At 31.3% G+C, this 17,725-nt stretch overlaps 1 protein-coding gene across 1 annotated transcript; it reads right to left on the bottom strand.

Annotated features, from left to right (window-relative positions):
• Positions 1 to 887: 887 nt before the first annotated feature.
• On the bottom strand, positions 888 to 13,860 carry LOC132755034 (sushi, von Willebrand factor type A, EGF and pentraxin domain-containing protein 1-like). The gene is made up of 13 exons (XM_060745816.1): positions 13,564 to 13,860; positions 12,390 to 12,561; positions 11,699 to 11,762; positions 10,246 to 10,384; positions 9,699 to 9,826; positions 9,084 to 9,228; positions 8,372 to 8,545; positions 7,592 to 7,765; positions 5,827 to 6,000; positions 4,085 to 4,249; positions 3,263 to 3,421; positions 1,568 to 1,636; positions 888 to 1,286 (listed from the first exon to the last, which is right to left on the bottom strand). Exons 5-13 carry the CDS (start codon positions 9,720 to 9,722, stop codon positions 1,027 to 1,029), a joined length of 1,344 nt encoding a protein of 447 aa, XP_060601799.1. The 5' UTR covers positions 9,723 to 9,826; positions 10,246 to 10,384; positions 11,699 to 11,762; positions 12,390 to 12,561; positions 13,564 to 13,860; the 3' UTR covers positions 888 to 1,026.
• Positions 13,861 to 17,725: the final 3,865 nt, after the last annotated feature.

Below are 17,725 nucleotides of genomic sequence, written 5' to 3'. Positions count from 1 at the left end.
AATTTGCCACTGCTGCCCAAAACTTGTTTGTTTAGTCATTCAACGTCCACATGACGTCGAATTTCAGATATATGTCAATTAAATATTAATTGATGTTTACCCTGATTTTTCCTCATGAAATAGCCGTTCAAATGTATTTCAACATTTGTTAATATTTAAACATGGTAGGAAAATTTTGTCGTGCGCAAATGTTGCGTTGCCATGGTTATTAAAGTGCACATAACTCGTAAAGGAAGTAAAGGTTTAAGATAAAAGTAAAATTTACTTTTAGAAATTTAGATACTCTTTCGTTTCATATCAACCCAGGCTGTTTTTATGAACCTAGTAAAAACTGACAGCAAAAGTCCACGAACTTTTTGAACATACTCTTCTCGTATATTGTGTCACGTTACGATGTTCTTTCTTTCAATAAGATGTTGGTGGTTTTAAAGGAATGTGTAATTACGACTTTTCCTTTGTTATTTATGATATCAAACGCGCCAAATGTGGCATCTATTAACGAGACTTTTGTTCGGTTTAAGTATTTTTCTTGCATATCTTTCTGTTTTAAGTGTCCCAGCTGATCTATGTTAGAAAATTATTTTTTTACGCTTTTGGACCTCAGTGGAGTTTCTTAAAATTTGCTTAAATTTATTATTAACACTTATGGAAAATAACGGGCATTGCAATAAAGTAACGTCTTAAATCAATATATGTAAGATGAAAACGTTGGAATGGTACATACGTTTTGTTTAATAATAAACACAAATTGTACCTAGCAATATATTGATTTTGATTTCGATTTAATATGATTAATTAAATTTTTGTATTCGGAGAATTACCACGTGGAAACTTCATCATTAAATAAGTATAAAAACAAGATTTTTTTAACATAAGTATTTATTGAGTTTTATTAGTTTGTAATTTTATGGCTTAAACTACCCTTCAAAAAGTGTAAAATTTAAAGTAAATATATACCAGACAATACAATTTAGTACTTATAGTTTCACAAAAAAGCATTTTTCAGGTATGATCGTTTTAACCGGTTCAACAATTTACACATGTCAGTACCTTCAGTCCAATTTTATCATTGTATTGCGTTTTTAATCCTTCAGCTGGAGTTTTGCTGAAGGTAAAACATTGTTTAAAATCATCATAATAAAACATGTAGCCAACACAGCGATACGTTGTGGCATTAAGACATATTTCTCTGCAAATTTCTTCTGAGGCAATAGGTACTACAAAATTTTCATATTCCGATAAGATTAAGTTCGGTAAAAACACTTCGACATCGTCTATGTAACATTCTACAACGGAAATCATATCATTTCAAAACAAGTTTAATTTAAAACCAGTAGACAAATTAAAAACATACATTGCAAATATATACATATGGCAGTGAAAATGGCTAATTATTATTATTTAATATTCAAGATTATTTGCAAATTGTTAAATATCGTTTACTGATTTATCATCGTTAAGCTCTTTAAATTAAAATTAACTTAGTAAAGTGTATCAAAATCTTTCCAAAAATAGTAAAAGTAGGGAACATAAAATTTGAAAGAAATATTAATCATTGCTGACTTACTTTGACCTGGGGAACTACACGATCCGGCAGAAAGTCCACAAGTGTTGTTTGCCTTACATTGTTGTATTTCTTCAAAGTAAAATGGCAAAGAATTATTTATCCATATAAAAAAACGTGTTTTTGTAGTTGTAAAATGAATTTACGTGTGATATATTATAACAAACGATGACAAATAGTGATTTTTGTTCGTTTTGTCATAATGGGAGAGGATTATTACAAGAACTGTACAATTCGCATGAACATAATTATACTACTATAATAACGTTTAAATTTTTGTAAGTTAATGCTGTACTCTAATATTTACGAAAATACTTTTTCTAGGTAATTATAGGCAACGACGTAACATCCCCTAAAATCATTGAAAAACAACAGACTCGTACAAGTAAGCATATCGAAACAACTTATCATTATTTAATGTTAAGGGACAGAAGGACAGAAAGACGAATAGAGAAAGAAATATTGAAAAGATCAAATAAAGATAAAGTGATCCCAAGTATTGCATTTAATTTGTGCTCCCTTAAGATATTTTTTATTAAATTGTTAACATTCCAACAGACATGATGGATACTAAACAAGTATCCAAGTTGATAATTACTTTTACTGAATTAGGATATTTATGGAATGTGTAGAGTTTAGCGCTTTTCCGATGTAAAGAAAAGTAATTGAAGTTATTACCAATCTTGCTCCTTTTTGAAACGTTGCACAATGGTCCCGAAGTGATGTTTTATACATAATTCTCGGGACATTTTCAGAATTGTGAATTGAGTAAATGGATTATTTTGCCAATATGCATTTCAAGGTACACTGTTAGCATGTGAAATTTACTTTATATTTCACGGATATATTTTAGAATGGCTATCAACATCTACACCTGAAGTTAAAGAAATGTAATAGGACACATTTATCCTTTACTTCATGAGCATGTTGTGAAAACTGACCATTTTCATTGAAAAGCCTTCTGTTTCAAGTTCAAACTGATATCAAACTATGAGAAATGCTTCAATACTGGTGAAACTGGGCACAAATGTTGACTGGACTAAAGTCTCTGTAACAGCATGCTCAATCTTTAATTTACCATTACCATGGCAATGGGGGGCGTCTCAAAAAAGCACAAAATCACTTTCTGGCATGTTTTTTTTTCATCAAAACTTATTTCAAAGTGCTGCAACTTCTCAATGGATATCGAAAGAGTAAAAGGCTTTTCAACGTTGGTTACACGTTACCTAACGATCGGCCTGCCGTCCCCTTCAAACCCCCGAAACAGCCGGGGGCACATCCCCTTTCTTGCAACCCCATTGATGTACATTTTTATAAGGGGCAGCGCCGAAAAAAGTGATCTCTTTTTTCATCAACATTGCTCAAACAAAACAGTGTTTTGAGCCTAAATAGGGCATTTTCACTGTTTTCGAAGGCTCAAAATGGGGGGGGGGGGGGGGGGAGGCGATCAAAAAAATGATGAAAAAAACTTGAAATTACCCAAAATCTAGTTTTTAAAAGTTAGCCAGTCAAATGTCCAAACATTTTTGGAAATACAGTCAGGAAGTTTACTTACTATTAATAGTCTAATAGACGGAACTATAAAATCCTATTTAACCAGCTGTAGAAGTTTAAACGATGTTTTATATGTTTTATGTACATGTATTAACTTAAAAAACAATCATTCACATGTTATCTAACATTCTATTTGTAATATACCTGTGCAGGCTGTTGTTTCCCAACTTCCGGTTTCAAGGCAACTTATATTTGTCTTTTTTGCAAGGTATCCATTATCACAGACAACAGCAGCCGTTGATCTAAATGTTGTTGTGGTAAAGTTCAAAGCCCCATTTGACACATTTTGGGGAGACCCACAGTCTGTGGAAAATTATCAAATTCATCCAAATCAATTAAGAAAAAATGTAAAGGCGTAGACAGTTTCAACGGAAAATGGTTTGAACAATTGACACTTCCCAATCAAATAGACGTTGGTCACCTAGTGAGAGCAATCATCCCGAAATATTCAAGTAGTGTTTTATGTGCGTGTCTACTTTTTGGGAGAAAAAAAATGCTTTGATATTCAAGGTCATTCTTGCATTTACATAAGAAGAAATAAAATTTTCGACTTCCTTTTTTATGATTATCCTTTACAGTTTAAAAAATGAGTTTCTGTAGATGATTCAGTTAACTTATCGACACATACAAATATTTGCAAAACAATGAAACTTCCTTTTGTACTTAAAGGGCATGATCGTGTTTATTTGATTAAATTCAAATGTATCACCTCGCTAGGTTATTGAATGTTAGTCAATTATAAAAGTCAAATACTATTAAGCTGTGGATTTGACCAGGCATCGGGCCGTATAATGTTCTCTTTATGTTTTAAAACGCCAACATTTTCGGAACCTTGTTTCTTCAAAACGCATTTATAATAATTTACATGGTACAATTATAAATTATCAATGTTGATGCTTGACTTACATCAGATAAATACAATTTATAAATAATGAAAAACACGAAAATATCTAAATCATAAAATACCTATTATTGTACATGTTGGTGTTTCCCAACTGCCAGTGTCTAGGCAACTTATCGTTGATTGGTTTCCGGCATAACCTGCATCACAGACAACGGAAGCAGTTGCTCCAAATTTTGTTGTGGTAACATTCAACTTCCCATTGATCACACTTGCTGGAGTCCCACAGTCTGTGGATCAAATGCGTTAAAAACAATATAGAAACAATAAAAAAGCGGGCATCGCTTTTCAAATTTGAGGCTAATGTGGTACAGAGTAAGAACACATAAAGAAAGAAAAAAGTGGGTATTTTTTTCACTGAGAGCAATTTAAAGTTGTAAATGATAAAGGTTGAAAGGAAAAAGCTTGATAGGGACACCATTAAGGTGATTGGGATGACCAAATGACCATGTTACATTCGAAGAAGGTCTATATAAGTAACGTGTGTGCAAAATTGTAGGTCATTTGCTCACTCCGTTTTCCAAATTAATAATTACAACTGGTGAAAGGACAAAAAAGTTTTAACTTTTAGCGTCATTATGACACCAAAACGACAATGAACAATGCATGTATGTCCTTTCCTAATTACAAACAATATAAAAATCTAAAACCCGAAGTCGAATACAAGTAGCTTGCCATGGAACGGCAGATTTGCGTCCTGACTTGACAAAATAAAGTCAGAATACATAAATGTTTATTAATCGGGAGTTTTACCACATTTTGATGTTCCTTAGCGTATCATATAATCATTCAAACCTTAAAAATATGGGATTTTTAAAACAATTTTAAGCTGTTATTATCTGACGGCTTAAGGTTTTTTGGGCATATGAATCTATATTATTAATTTTTATAATTATGATTAAGAGAAAGCAGTTTCAAAGTCACTGTGGCATTGGAGAACTTAAGCCGAAAGTGACTAACCGTTTCTGGATCATCATTCTATAAAAATAGTGATTTATCAGGCCTTATGTCTTTTTCTTTTTATTGAATTGGATCAGAGAATAAGTAAGGAATTAAACATCCCATTCTGTCAAGAAAACTTAATTATGTTCTCATACCTGTTATGCTATATAGTAACCAAATATACGGCTATTCAGAAAAATCAGAACATGATTACAATTCTAGGTGCAGTTCACATTTTCCATCACTAGCCAAAGCGACTTTAAAAAATTATGTACTGATGCTTTTCTCTTAACCCATTGTAACTTATATAAAGTATTGGGGTGACACAAAAGTTTTATTGATAAACAAATAAGTATATATTAATTAACTTGATAGTGTTGGCAGTTCTGGGTACTGTTTCGTGTATTTGGATGTTAGGTACTTACTCGTTTATTATCTATCTAAACAGAAAAATATCTAGTTAGTCTGATAAATATTCGTTATTTATTGTGTCGAAAACTAACGAGTTAATTATATAGTAACCGCGATATCAATATGGTTAGTTTTGGAAAAAATATGCCACCATAAATAATAATAATAACAATAATAATAATAATAATAATAATAATAATTATTATTATAATTCAGTCACACCTTTAAACATTTTCCTTTATATGATATGCATTCTCCATATCTATAAATCACTTACTGGTAACAAAGTGGATAAGAGTGTGGATAATTTTGTCAAGCTGCTGATTTCACGGCATTTACGAGTCCTATAATCTAAGAAAAAAAAACATGTTAACAGTTAAATGTTGAACAGATGATGTGTGTAAAGCCTTGCTAGACAAATCATGGAGAAACAAACAATATGCGTTAAAAATACCTTTGATTTTGCACCATGATTCTTCCCATTTCCCTGTGTTCAAGCAAACTATTTTCTCTTTATTTGGCTTATACCCTGGAAAACATTCCAAAGTTGCTGTTGCTCCAACCGTCGATGTCGAATTATTATCAAGGATTACTTTTCCTTTACGAACGTTCTCAACAGGCCCGCAATCTAACAATGTTTGGAGAAAAAGGTCAGAATCATGTTGAATTAGACATATTGGCAAACCAAACGATGACTCCATATTCCCGCATGAAAGTTCATTTAGCAGTTTATTGTGATATAAACTATTCACTTTATTCGCTCTATTTTGTTTAAATTTTGCCGAAATATTGATCATACAGTGCTGTAAGTCAAATGTATATCTTAAATCTATACATTAAATGTGCCGCTTTAATGGACTCCCCTATTTATATAATGTACTCAGATTAACTGTAAGTCAAGTTTAAGGTTATTTACAGAGTTTTAAGAAACTAACTTTTTCGCTTCAGTTCGTTCGCTAAAAGATTAATTTCTTAAAAACACTGTATAATCTATCACCTGTAAGATACACTTCAACACATCTTTAAAAGTTTTAAAACTCAGTATCCTTGATTTTCGGAAGTACATTCACAAAAATAAGAACATGTTGTTACTATTTGATACTTGAATAACGTTGTTTCCGAGTTGTCTAATTTAAATGTCTAATCAAACTGATTGTCTTATGTGAAATCTAATGGTTGATACATATATTATTAAACTACTCTGTGGAAAGTTTCAGAAGAAAATTTTGATATCTGTTTTTAAAGGCACGGATGCCGTTTATAAATAAATAACTTACACCTATATTAATAAAAAAGGATGGGCACAATTAGAAAAGTTAAGTTGTTGTATTCATGGTTATTTGTTGAATCTCACTTGACGATGATACGACTTAATATCTTTATAGTAGTTTTAAACAGAATAGAACAGAACATACTTTTTATTATATTTTGAGATTTAAACAAGTTGATTATTTATACATGCATTACATTGAATATAGAGATCATGTCAAATAAATAAGTTGTTATATAGAAAGTCTGCTTTTCAATTTTACGACAATACAACGAATATACAAACACTTTCGCTATAAAAGTGATGAAGGAAAACAAATCAATGTAAGACAACTTAACAATTGGACAACTTTTAATATAATAAAGTTTTAATGGCAATAAACTTATAATGAATATGCTCCTTGATTCAAAACTGAAGCGGCCAAGAAAAATACACTTTGAAACTCTGAAATAAGTGCCAACTTTTAACAATGAAAACATTTTCTTAAGTTGTATGTAGCCTCATTAGATTAGGAAACACAGACATGAAAAAATAAGGTCCTTGGTTTGTCGATTAAAATACATAACATGATAAATATAATTCTGCGAATGAGTAGACGTTTTCTCAGCCATTTTAAGTGTTGTTTTTTTTGTTTGCCGATTTTTAGACATTTATTTTGGTCGATCATTTTAACGAGCTTTTTTGGAATACTTATTTATCAGTTATTCACATGATCTTCCAGCAGCAGCTTAACAAATATTATAGTATGGTTACTTATTAACATACATATAATGTTTATGTTTTTCGTGTGAGAGAGGAGAGCAATATTTTTATTATTTTTTTTGTTAATATAATCTAATCTTTATGTTTCAAATAAATTGACCTACAGTGATATTGTTTTGTATTGTATAAACATTTCAATCGGTATAATAAACACTTTTAATTATGTATGTTGTCAATTTTAAAGTACCTTTTATTTCGCAAATTGATTTTCCCCATTTCCCAGTTTTTAGGCACTTTATTTTTTCCCGGCTTGCCTTATAGCCAGGATCACATTCAACTGTCGCTGTTGCCCCCATTGTCGACTTTGATGCATCTTCTAATTTTATTTTTCCATTCTGGATATTTTCAACGGAACCGCAATCTGAAAAAAAATGTAAAAGGTATGATAATTATGTCGTATTGAAAATAAACTATATGTTACTTAATTGACATGTTAAATTAAATAATAGAAAGATTTGTGTGTTAAAAGAATAAAAAAAACTCGTTTACATAGTTATACAATAACAAGGATTTTGAAGTGGAATAAATATAATAAATAAGTAGAAAGAAAAAAAGATACATGTAATTGTAATAAACTTTTGTGTGTGAATATTACAAAACTTATCACTGTATATTATTAGTTGTTATACAGATCTCTTACTGGTAACATGGCAAAATTTTAACACTTGTTGATGTTGTTGTTGAGCTTTACGTCAACACACCAACGCAGTGTAGGTCATATGGCGACTTTCCAACTTTACTGGTTGAGGAACACCTCAGGTGCCTATCTGTGCATTATTTTGTTTAGAACCACCGAAGTCCAGTGTGCTAGATAAGCAGTTGTAAGCTTATTGTTCTTGTAAACTGTATATATGTTCACCACAATCAGGCTATTGATCGTTTACTTCTAAACCACATACAACTGTCATTTCCTTATCTGTCACATAGTGAAACTGTTTGTTCTGTATTATAAGTAGCTAGCCCTTACCTTTTAATTCGCAACTTGATTTTTCCCATTTCCCGTTTTCTTGGCAAAAGATTTTCTTTTGGGTTGCCTCATACCCAGGATTACACATAATAGTCGCTGTAGCTCCTATTGCCGTCGAAGATTTTTTGTTCAGCTTCACCTTGCCATTCCGAAAAGTTTTAATAGGACCGCAATCTGATATAATTTAAATACAACGTTTGAGGAGTATATGCATTACATGAACAAGTTGTACAATATGTATGTAACAATGTTGAAAACGTAGAGCAGCAGTGTTATTTATCAGAAGAGAAAGTTGGGAACACGTTGCTTACGGTGGATAATATTCAATTTATCCGCTAGTGGATTAAATCTTTTATTCAAATTTTACAACTTAACAATTTTACTATAACACTCTCGGTGGGGCTCATAAATAGCTATCAGGGGATACAACTTACACTGAAATACGTCAAATATAAGGCAGAACTTATTTTGGGAATGGTCTTTCGAGCGTGGCTCACGATAGAAGAGGTAGATTAGTTTATCTTCGTAAAAATTCTAAAATTATCTTGAATACAGTTGGGGTTTTTTGTTGTTTTTTTTCTACTTTTGTTGTTGTTGTTTGTTTCCTAAGTTGCCAGATTATTTCAACAGTATTAGAGTATTTGGTTTGTGAAATTGTACAAAATATAGAACAGGAGAATGGCATTGATATAATATTTTACTTGATAGATACCAATAATAACCGAGTTAATCCAGTTGACTTGCGGTTTTAGCACTGCAATAGATTGAAGCTGTGATGAGCAAGAATCAGATGATGTGACAGCAAGTCCTTGCAGAATTATTTCTTTCTTCTTGGATCCAAACACTGGACTTCCTGGCTAAAATTTTCATAAAATGTATATTTACATTTAATTTCTTAGCAACTGGGTGTAATATCATTCCAACAAAGCCTGGTCACAGGTGGTTGAAAATGTTACAAATTCAGTTTACATTCCAACAAGGCACGAATTTACACAACATTTAGAATTGACAGTACATCTTTTTCTTAAAATTGTGAATTATAAATAAGTTTTTCAAATTAATACCATAAGAACCATTTCGTATAATATGGTAAATTAGTAAGCACAGCAAGAATACAAAACCTCATGTTGGGACAATCTATCGGACTGAGAAAATGCATTGACTTGCTTCTTTCCCATGCGCTTCACAAAAAAGAAAGAAAGAGAAGTGCCGTGTTCAAAATGGACAAGTCGCCTCAGACCTTAACATTCGTCTTCACATATAATAAGCAAACCTTAGATATGATCATCTTCCAAGAAAAACAACACAATTTCAAATTTCAACCTACTAGACATCTAGCTTTTTTATTCATGTTGCCTTGAACACATTTATGTGTCTCGCCAAAATTACCATCAATTGCTTCCTTCTCACATTGAGAGCTTCTGACAAAATCGACGTCATTTGCAATAAGTTTATCTGTAACATTAAACCAATAGGATACAGTTATAACCAAAGTGACCGGAAATAGAATCATAAAATAAAGCATTTATCAAATACTTACTCAAAACTTCATTGTTGATAACTAACTATCTATTTCACAACGCTTATCAACCTCTTACATTTTGAAGGGTTACCCCCTTTTTATCAAGGAGTTTTTTGTTCAATTTTCCGAATCGCATATTAATTTCTTCCTTTCATTATGTTTCATTTTTTTATAACAAATGTATACTTTGAATGACAAAGCCACAATTTATTTATTTAATTTTTTTAGACGAATAATGAAAGCGTTATCTAAATACATTTAATTAACGAACTTATATATCACAATGTTTTTAGACAAAAGTTTGTTTTATACTATATCTTATCCTTTTGCATTCATTATTTAATTAATTTACCAGATTTGTCTCGATTGTACAGATAAAACCTTTAGTCTGAAGAGGGTGACATGGAGTCAGCAAGTTGTGCGAACTTTGTTTTTGTTGCTTCTTTATCAATTTTCATCTTCAGAAGAATAAATAACTTTCCAACGGAGTCCTTTAATAGATGAATTAATGTCTTACAGTGAAAAAACATACGATACGTCAATATTTACCAAACAAAAAGAGAAAAAAATCAAGAAAAAAAAAGAAAAAAAAATTCAGGGTAAGGAAAGACTTTAATACCAGTCTTATACCTGTAGCAGATAATCAATGATGCGCATTCTTTTTCAATCTTGTGTCATATAATGCAGTAAGTCCTTGGTGTAAATGTGCCATTAACTCCTAGATTTCATTGTTTTTAATTGAAGATACTAATGAAAAATGCCATTGTGCTTCAAAATTTCATTTTACGAAATCAATGGTTTCAAAGTTAGGATTTCAACTTCATGACTTCACGATTTTAAACTAAAGAAATCCGCGTTTTCATGATTTGATTTCCACAAATTGAATTCGGGTTTTTACTTTGATAACCACAGTTTCGCAATCTGTTTCAATATATCAATTTAACTAATTTGCGATTAAATCGTGACGTTAAAACCGTGATATAAGTTGACATCATGAAATAGTGAAATTTTATTCATAAAGTTAAAATAGTTGACTGTTACGGAAACGTCAAAGGGAATCTCTTTAGTGAAATCATGTAAGACATGTAAGGTCTAGGCCAATTTCTGTCAAAAGGACAAATGTTTTATAATTGACGAATAGATACCCTTCACCAACATAAAAACCTCAAGGATATCAAGAAAAGGTCAGACGAATGAACATTTTGTGTTGTTTTTTAATCTTTGTGCTTTTGTTAAAACGTCTAATTAAATCGAATTAAAATCAGACGTCTTACAATTCATGCTCTCACTTTTCTGAGGCATAGATTCGTGTTCTAAATCTAAAATTTACGAAGCTGATATCGTGAATAAATTATGTTGAAAACGTTAATTCATGACTCCTTGTAGTTGAAGTTGCATTCGATGTAGATCTAGATTAATAACTTGTGTGCAAAATTTAGGAAAATTCGCTCAATCCGCATTTAAAGGATAAGTAGTCGTATAATGACAATTACCAAATATTACTTAAATCGAGTTAAGAATAGTATAAGAATACCGTTTACAATTTATTTCTAAGTCTTGCTTTATAATCGTTTGCATATCTTTTTGTTTAAAGCATGCAAATTGTTCTATTTCAGAAATTTAAAATGTAAATGTTTATGCGTTTGAACCCCGGTGGAGTCCCGTTAAAATTAAAATCATATTTGTAACAGTGCAAGTGTACTTAGAAAGATCAGCAATTTTTAAAATTTCATTTTTTTAAATTGAAACATTATACGAATGAGAAATTAACACACTTTTTCCTTACATTGAAGCATCACACTTACCCGGTCTTCGGATATAACCTTTCTTGAACCATCCTTGTGTACAATGCTGTATTTTGTAAGCTTGCTAAAATTGATTAAACACAAGACTTGTAATCAAAGAATAAAAATATTCATTTTATAAGTTGTTATGGCTTTTTTAAAATATAACCTGGAAATTAAGATTGATTTTATTCTTATATTTGCAGGCAACATAATCATCCCATCCCATATTCGTGATCAATCGTTGTAGAGCAGGCATCAGGTGTCGTGTAAGTAAAGTCGCCTTCTACCTGTACTTAAGAGTTGTTATAGCTTTCTGAGCCTTCAATGATCATTGATTTCAACAAATTTAGTTCGACCGATTGAATACCTGCTTAAGCCGTTGCTAGGATGTGTGAGGGATGTCACTTTTACCTAAGGAACAGGCTCGTTCAAACTAAGTTTTCATTTCCATGTAACTTGGCTGCTTTATTTTCTTCAAATGAATTTTCCCTTGCCAGACAGTTAGATGTGATGGTACAATATAAAAGTAAGACACAGATAAATGATCATCAAGTAATACATATATAATAATTCAATATGGGAGAGGACACTCATAAGCTTTTATAGCTTTCTGTCCAATCCCAAAATGTATTGTGTAAATATTGCTCATCATACATAATGTAAATATATCGAATAAATATGTTTAAACAAATATGTTATGATTTCTTACATTTTTTTATCAATGCAGTCAACAAGGGTAAGTACCCAATCGTCAGAGAGTTGTACACCTGCGCACACCTCGTCATTGCCGAGTTTTATATACACTACCCAATTTCCTACTGCCTTCAAATTTCCAGCTTTTTGGGGTCGTATCTCTTGTGCCCCGACGCTGTTTATTTGCCCTGCAAATATCATAATTTATATAAGAATAATTTGTGTAATATTAAATGACAATATTCGTAAAACGGCAAAATTTTTTGTTAATGCATTTCAGACCGAACAACGTCAGTCAAAATTTCACATTATTTGTGATTATTAACAAACATGCTTATATATTATAGAATTTTTATTGTAAATATATTTTTCATCATAACAAGTGCAGCTAACAATTGCGAAATACCGTGGCATATGATCACATGTGCTTAATTTAGTCTATAATTTAAGGTGACTTATAGGCTCATTGGGCCGGGTGTGGACTTGTTTTATTTCATCACAATATGTTCATATTTTGTTTTGTAACACATGCAACTATAATTAAAATTTATCTTTATCTAACATACAAAATACACATTAAAAACTTTTTTTTTTCATGTCGGATTATCTATCAAGTAATCCCGCTACTGAAATAAAAAATACTGTATAAGTGGTTAATTTTGCGACGTGGAAATATTTGCGATATCTGCGATTTTCGCGAATTGAAATTATTCGCAAAAAATAAGCACGCAAAAAAAATTTCTTTCTAGGCAACTTTCTTCAACATGTTTTCATACAACACTTTACACGAATAAGTTTGACTGTTCATGTACTGAGATCTTTTTTTTTTCATTGTTTGTTTAAGTTTGGTCTAAGTAAATCACAAATATTTTAATCAAATAATATAAATTCTGTGTTAATAATACAAAAAGTTATTCAATACATATATACGACATACAAAAACGACATATTCTTAACATGTGCTGCTTAATTAAAGAAATCATAAAAACAGTATTTAATTCAATAAATCATATTTCGCAAATATTTCCGCAAGCAAAACGTCCACATTCTGGCATTTTTTTGTGACGCACAAATATCCACTTATACAGTAATATAATTCTTAAGTCAATTACATTCTTAACTTTAAGACGAAAATATAAGTATTCGTATTGTAATTATTATAAATATATTAATATACTTCATGTACTTACATAGAATACACATAACAATTATTTTAAGAACATCCATTTTGTCCATAGTTGTGTATAAACTAGTGAATAATTACCACAGTGTCTTCAGACCGCTTTATATCATCCCTAATGTCGTCAACTCGGATCCCCGCAAGATAGAATGCCTTACATAACAATTATTGTTTATCAATTAATTGCTTTTAAATTGAAATACTCATTTTATTTTCATTTATTCGTTCTTCCTTTCAAATACCAATGGTGATATTCTATATGTACGTACATAGTTTCAATTTTTGAGCACTGAATGTGTTATTTATTTACTAAACGTTGCAATATTGTCTATTTTACAAAGACCGGCGTGGACAGTAACTTACGCTTACCTCTTGCGTCTGCAAAAAAACCTATGATAGATTGAGGTGTCGATTGCCCATTAGAAGAATATCGTTTAACGTCAGCTTTCTTCATTCTGTTTGTGCATTTTTGAACAAAATTAGTAAATTTAACATTTTGTTACTGTAACACTTAAAGCAAGCATTGCAGAATTAATATTCCCTTTTAAATATTTGATACTACATGTAAGAAGGAAACGATTTTGGTATCAGCGTAAAAATGTGTACTATACATTTAGCGAATGGTCTTAAATTAAAGTTCCAGTTTTTAAACTGGTGCTGAAATTGGAAAGATGAATAGTGTCTGTCCTCGGATGTTACCAGCTAAAAGAAATACTATGGGTCATCTAAAAGATGCATGGATTCAAGTCATTCGAACCCATATGGTCGTCAGGGATAATCGCTGGCTGCAATTCTGATGCCCAAACATTTTAATGCAACCCCATATGCACCCAAAAATAAAAGAACTTTAGGAAAAAGCATTAAACAATCTTAATTGCGTCATGGCCTACTTGTAAACGCGTTGGACTCTAAATCTAAGGGTCTCTAGCCGGATGGGTCAGAATTGTTCACTTCTTATGAGAACTCAACATGTACATGTTAAGCAATTTTTCCTTGAGCAAGAAACTTTACATGCATTGCTAAATACCTGTTGGTTCCAGTAACGGATCCGAGTGTGTGAATAAAAGCTAATATGTTCAGAAATAATGGAACTAAAAAAAATCTTTATATTAAACTAAACCTCTTTTCTGAAATTTTGTGTAAAAAAGGATGTATGCTATATCCAATGTATTGCTTATTAGTGGTATTGATCGTCTGTTATAATATAGGGAGACGGCTCTTCTTTAGAACTTATTAAAGCTTTTATCTTATATATTATATCTATAAATTATTAATATTTCTATATTACGTACACTCATCAAAGTGCTATAACCTATCATTTACAAACACGACTTCAATGTCTTTATAGCAAATTCCAATTTAACGTATTTTCAACCTGGAATTATAAAACACGATTAAAACACACAGTCAACTAGTTTCTATCTATTCATATATTTTGCAAAGCTCAGAACCTGTGCTTTCTTTTTTGCAATATCCCCGAGGCATTCGTTCACGTTTAGAGCCATTGCCTCAGTCGTCAATAAAATCAGTAAACATTTCCTTTCAGTTTCCTATCTAATTTATTTCTCTGTCTTTGTAAGATAATGTGCAGTAAAACGTAATGTGTCAAGATGTATATTCATAATTTCGGCATTTTCTCTTAAAAGTGGGTGCGATTTGACCAATTTTTGTTTTTAATGATTCCCAGAAGAACTTTTTACTAGTTCTATTAAACAATTCTGATCACAGCATTAGAAGAGCAGTCACGTGGTACAAAAATGACGGCTTCCATTTTTACTTTTAGTAGGTATCAGTAATACAATTATTTAATGTACATTGTTGAAAACGCCAATACAGGCATTTCTATTTCGTTATTTAATGCTTCATGTGTATAATTGAACAATTCGCCATATTTTTCCCTCATTATTAAAATGCAACGACTTTGTTATAAACTTTGGCCTCTGTCGCCATTTTGATACCTCCTTAACCCATTACTTCATGAGCATTTTGTGAAAAATGGCTGTTTTCATTGAAAAGTCTCCCGTTACAAGTTCAAATTGCTATAATACTATCAAAACTGCTTCAACACTAATCAAACTTGGCACAAATGTTGACTGGACCATTGCCCTTGCAACAACATGCTCAGGCTTAAATTTTCTGTTACCATGGCAACGAGGGGACATCTCAAAATTGCCAAAAATCACTATTTTTCGTTGATTTTTTCCATCAAAATTTATTTCGAAGTGCTGCAACTTCTCAATGGATTGAGATAGAGTCAAATGCTTTTCAGTGTTGCTTACACGTTACCTTATGATCAATCTGGGGTCATTTATAGCCTCTCACAAGTCCAAAATTTTCTTGGCGATGAGGGGGACTCCGCCCCCCTTCAAACCCCCCAAACAAGTGTTGGGGGCCTAAATAAGGCATTTTTTCACCATTTGAGACAACCAAAAGGGGGGGGGGGTGAAAAAGGCATTAAAAGGCGTGTATATAACGTAATGGGTTAAAAATCTAGTTTCAGTTATTATCTATTTCAATAATAAAAGAAATAATCTGGCTCAGTTCATACATTTCAATCGGAAAATTTCGGCTATTATCAATAATTGCCTTGGGCTTAATATGGATTGTAAGTAGTTCTACCATGTATACAAAAACAAAAGGCGTAATTTTTGATAACATATGATATATTTGACATATAAAGGAAAACAAAAGTCTATTTCGGTACAACTGTGATAACAATTATAAACAATTTACAAATGACTTTTAAGCAAATCCGAAAAAAATATAAACAGGTACACAATTTTTTTCAATTTCTACAACCACAATATTAAGTATGTAAGTAATGTACTATTTCCTGCATTATTTTTATATTTACTTAATTTTGGTAGACTTTTTCTCGATATAATTTTACATAATTATTGTTTTCAACTACTGGCATTAAATTACTATTTGTTTCTAAGCGTTCATGTTGCTAGGTACGACCGAAATACCGCATATGTTCTGTGTATTCTTACTACCGTGTGCGTGGTCCTTATTCGAAGACTGACGGAAAGACCCGAAACATTGCGATTGATAAAAGCAAAGTCAAAAGTGCAATATTTTGTTATATAAAAACAGTTTTATGTCATTCTCTAAGGGTATTTCAAAAATAATATAATGTATACTATGTATTAATTTATATACACGTTTTCTGTAAGATAGTACCCATGTTGTCAACTCTTCTATAAGTGAATATTCAATTATTTTTTTTTAGATTTAATAACCAGATAATATCTGCCCAAACGTATCATATCCCATATGACTTTTGTTTAAACAATTTGGTGAGTAATATCTAATACAAAATCAACAAACAACTACACATGTATAAATTCAATTTAATTTTTTAAGACCATAAAACTGATACATATTTCAAAAGAAATCAACGGTTACATACTTAATTAATGAATATGATTAACTTACAGATAAAATAATATATAGTATTGATGTGATAATAATCATAGCGTAGGGAGCTTGCAGATATGATAAACAATTAAGATGGAGTCATATTCCTAATGTACGTTATTCTATATCGAAAAGTACAGTGAGATACATTATAAAGTTATTGTATAATTATACATGTATGATTTGGTAACAGTCAAGCTGTTGGCCCGATATAAAGGAGATAGTGTTTTGAACTGTTGCCCGAGGATACGTAGTTTTGCAAATATGTTAATAATAAAACTCAATCTCAATTTAACAATATTTTAACTATGTCATACCGCTAACATTTTATATGTCTGCAGGTTTTGCATATTGTTTTCTCTGTTATATTGTAAAAACAATTTAAGGAAACAGTAACTTTTGCTATTATCAACTTCAATGGAGAATCCTTCATGACATCATTTAACCACAGGCACGAGTATCGGACCTGGGAAGAAAAAATATGACCAGATTGATAAAAAAAACCTGTGTTCATCTTAAAAGTGTCCAAAAAAAACAAAAAAAAATTAAATAATGACCCCCTTTAAAAATATACTATAAGTTAAGAGAAGGCCGGACACTCCAGATTCGAGCCTACGAGCAAGGGATTCATTTCCCGGGCCGTTGTGAAAACAATTGGCCAGGCAATTAAAATAAAACTTTTATCACTATTTCACGTTTATATTAAGCTTCAAAATGAGACCAACCCCAAGTCTCTAGCCCTTCCCGTTCAT

The sequence above is a fragment of the Ruditapes philippinarum genome, unplaced genomic scaffold (genome assembly GCF_026571515.1).
Source record: "Ruditapes philippinarum isolate M1 unplaced genomic scaffold, ASM2657151v2 ctg1518_1_1_1_1, whole genome shotgun sequence".
Classification (NCBI taxonomy): Eukaryota; Metazoa; Mollusca; class Bivalvia; order Venerida; family Veneridae; genus Ruditapes; species Ruditapes philippinarum.
This window is presented reverse-complemented; position numbering and strand designations above follow the sequence as displayed.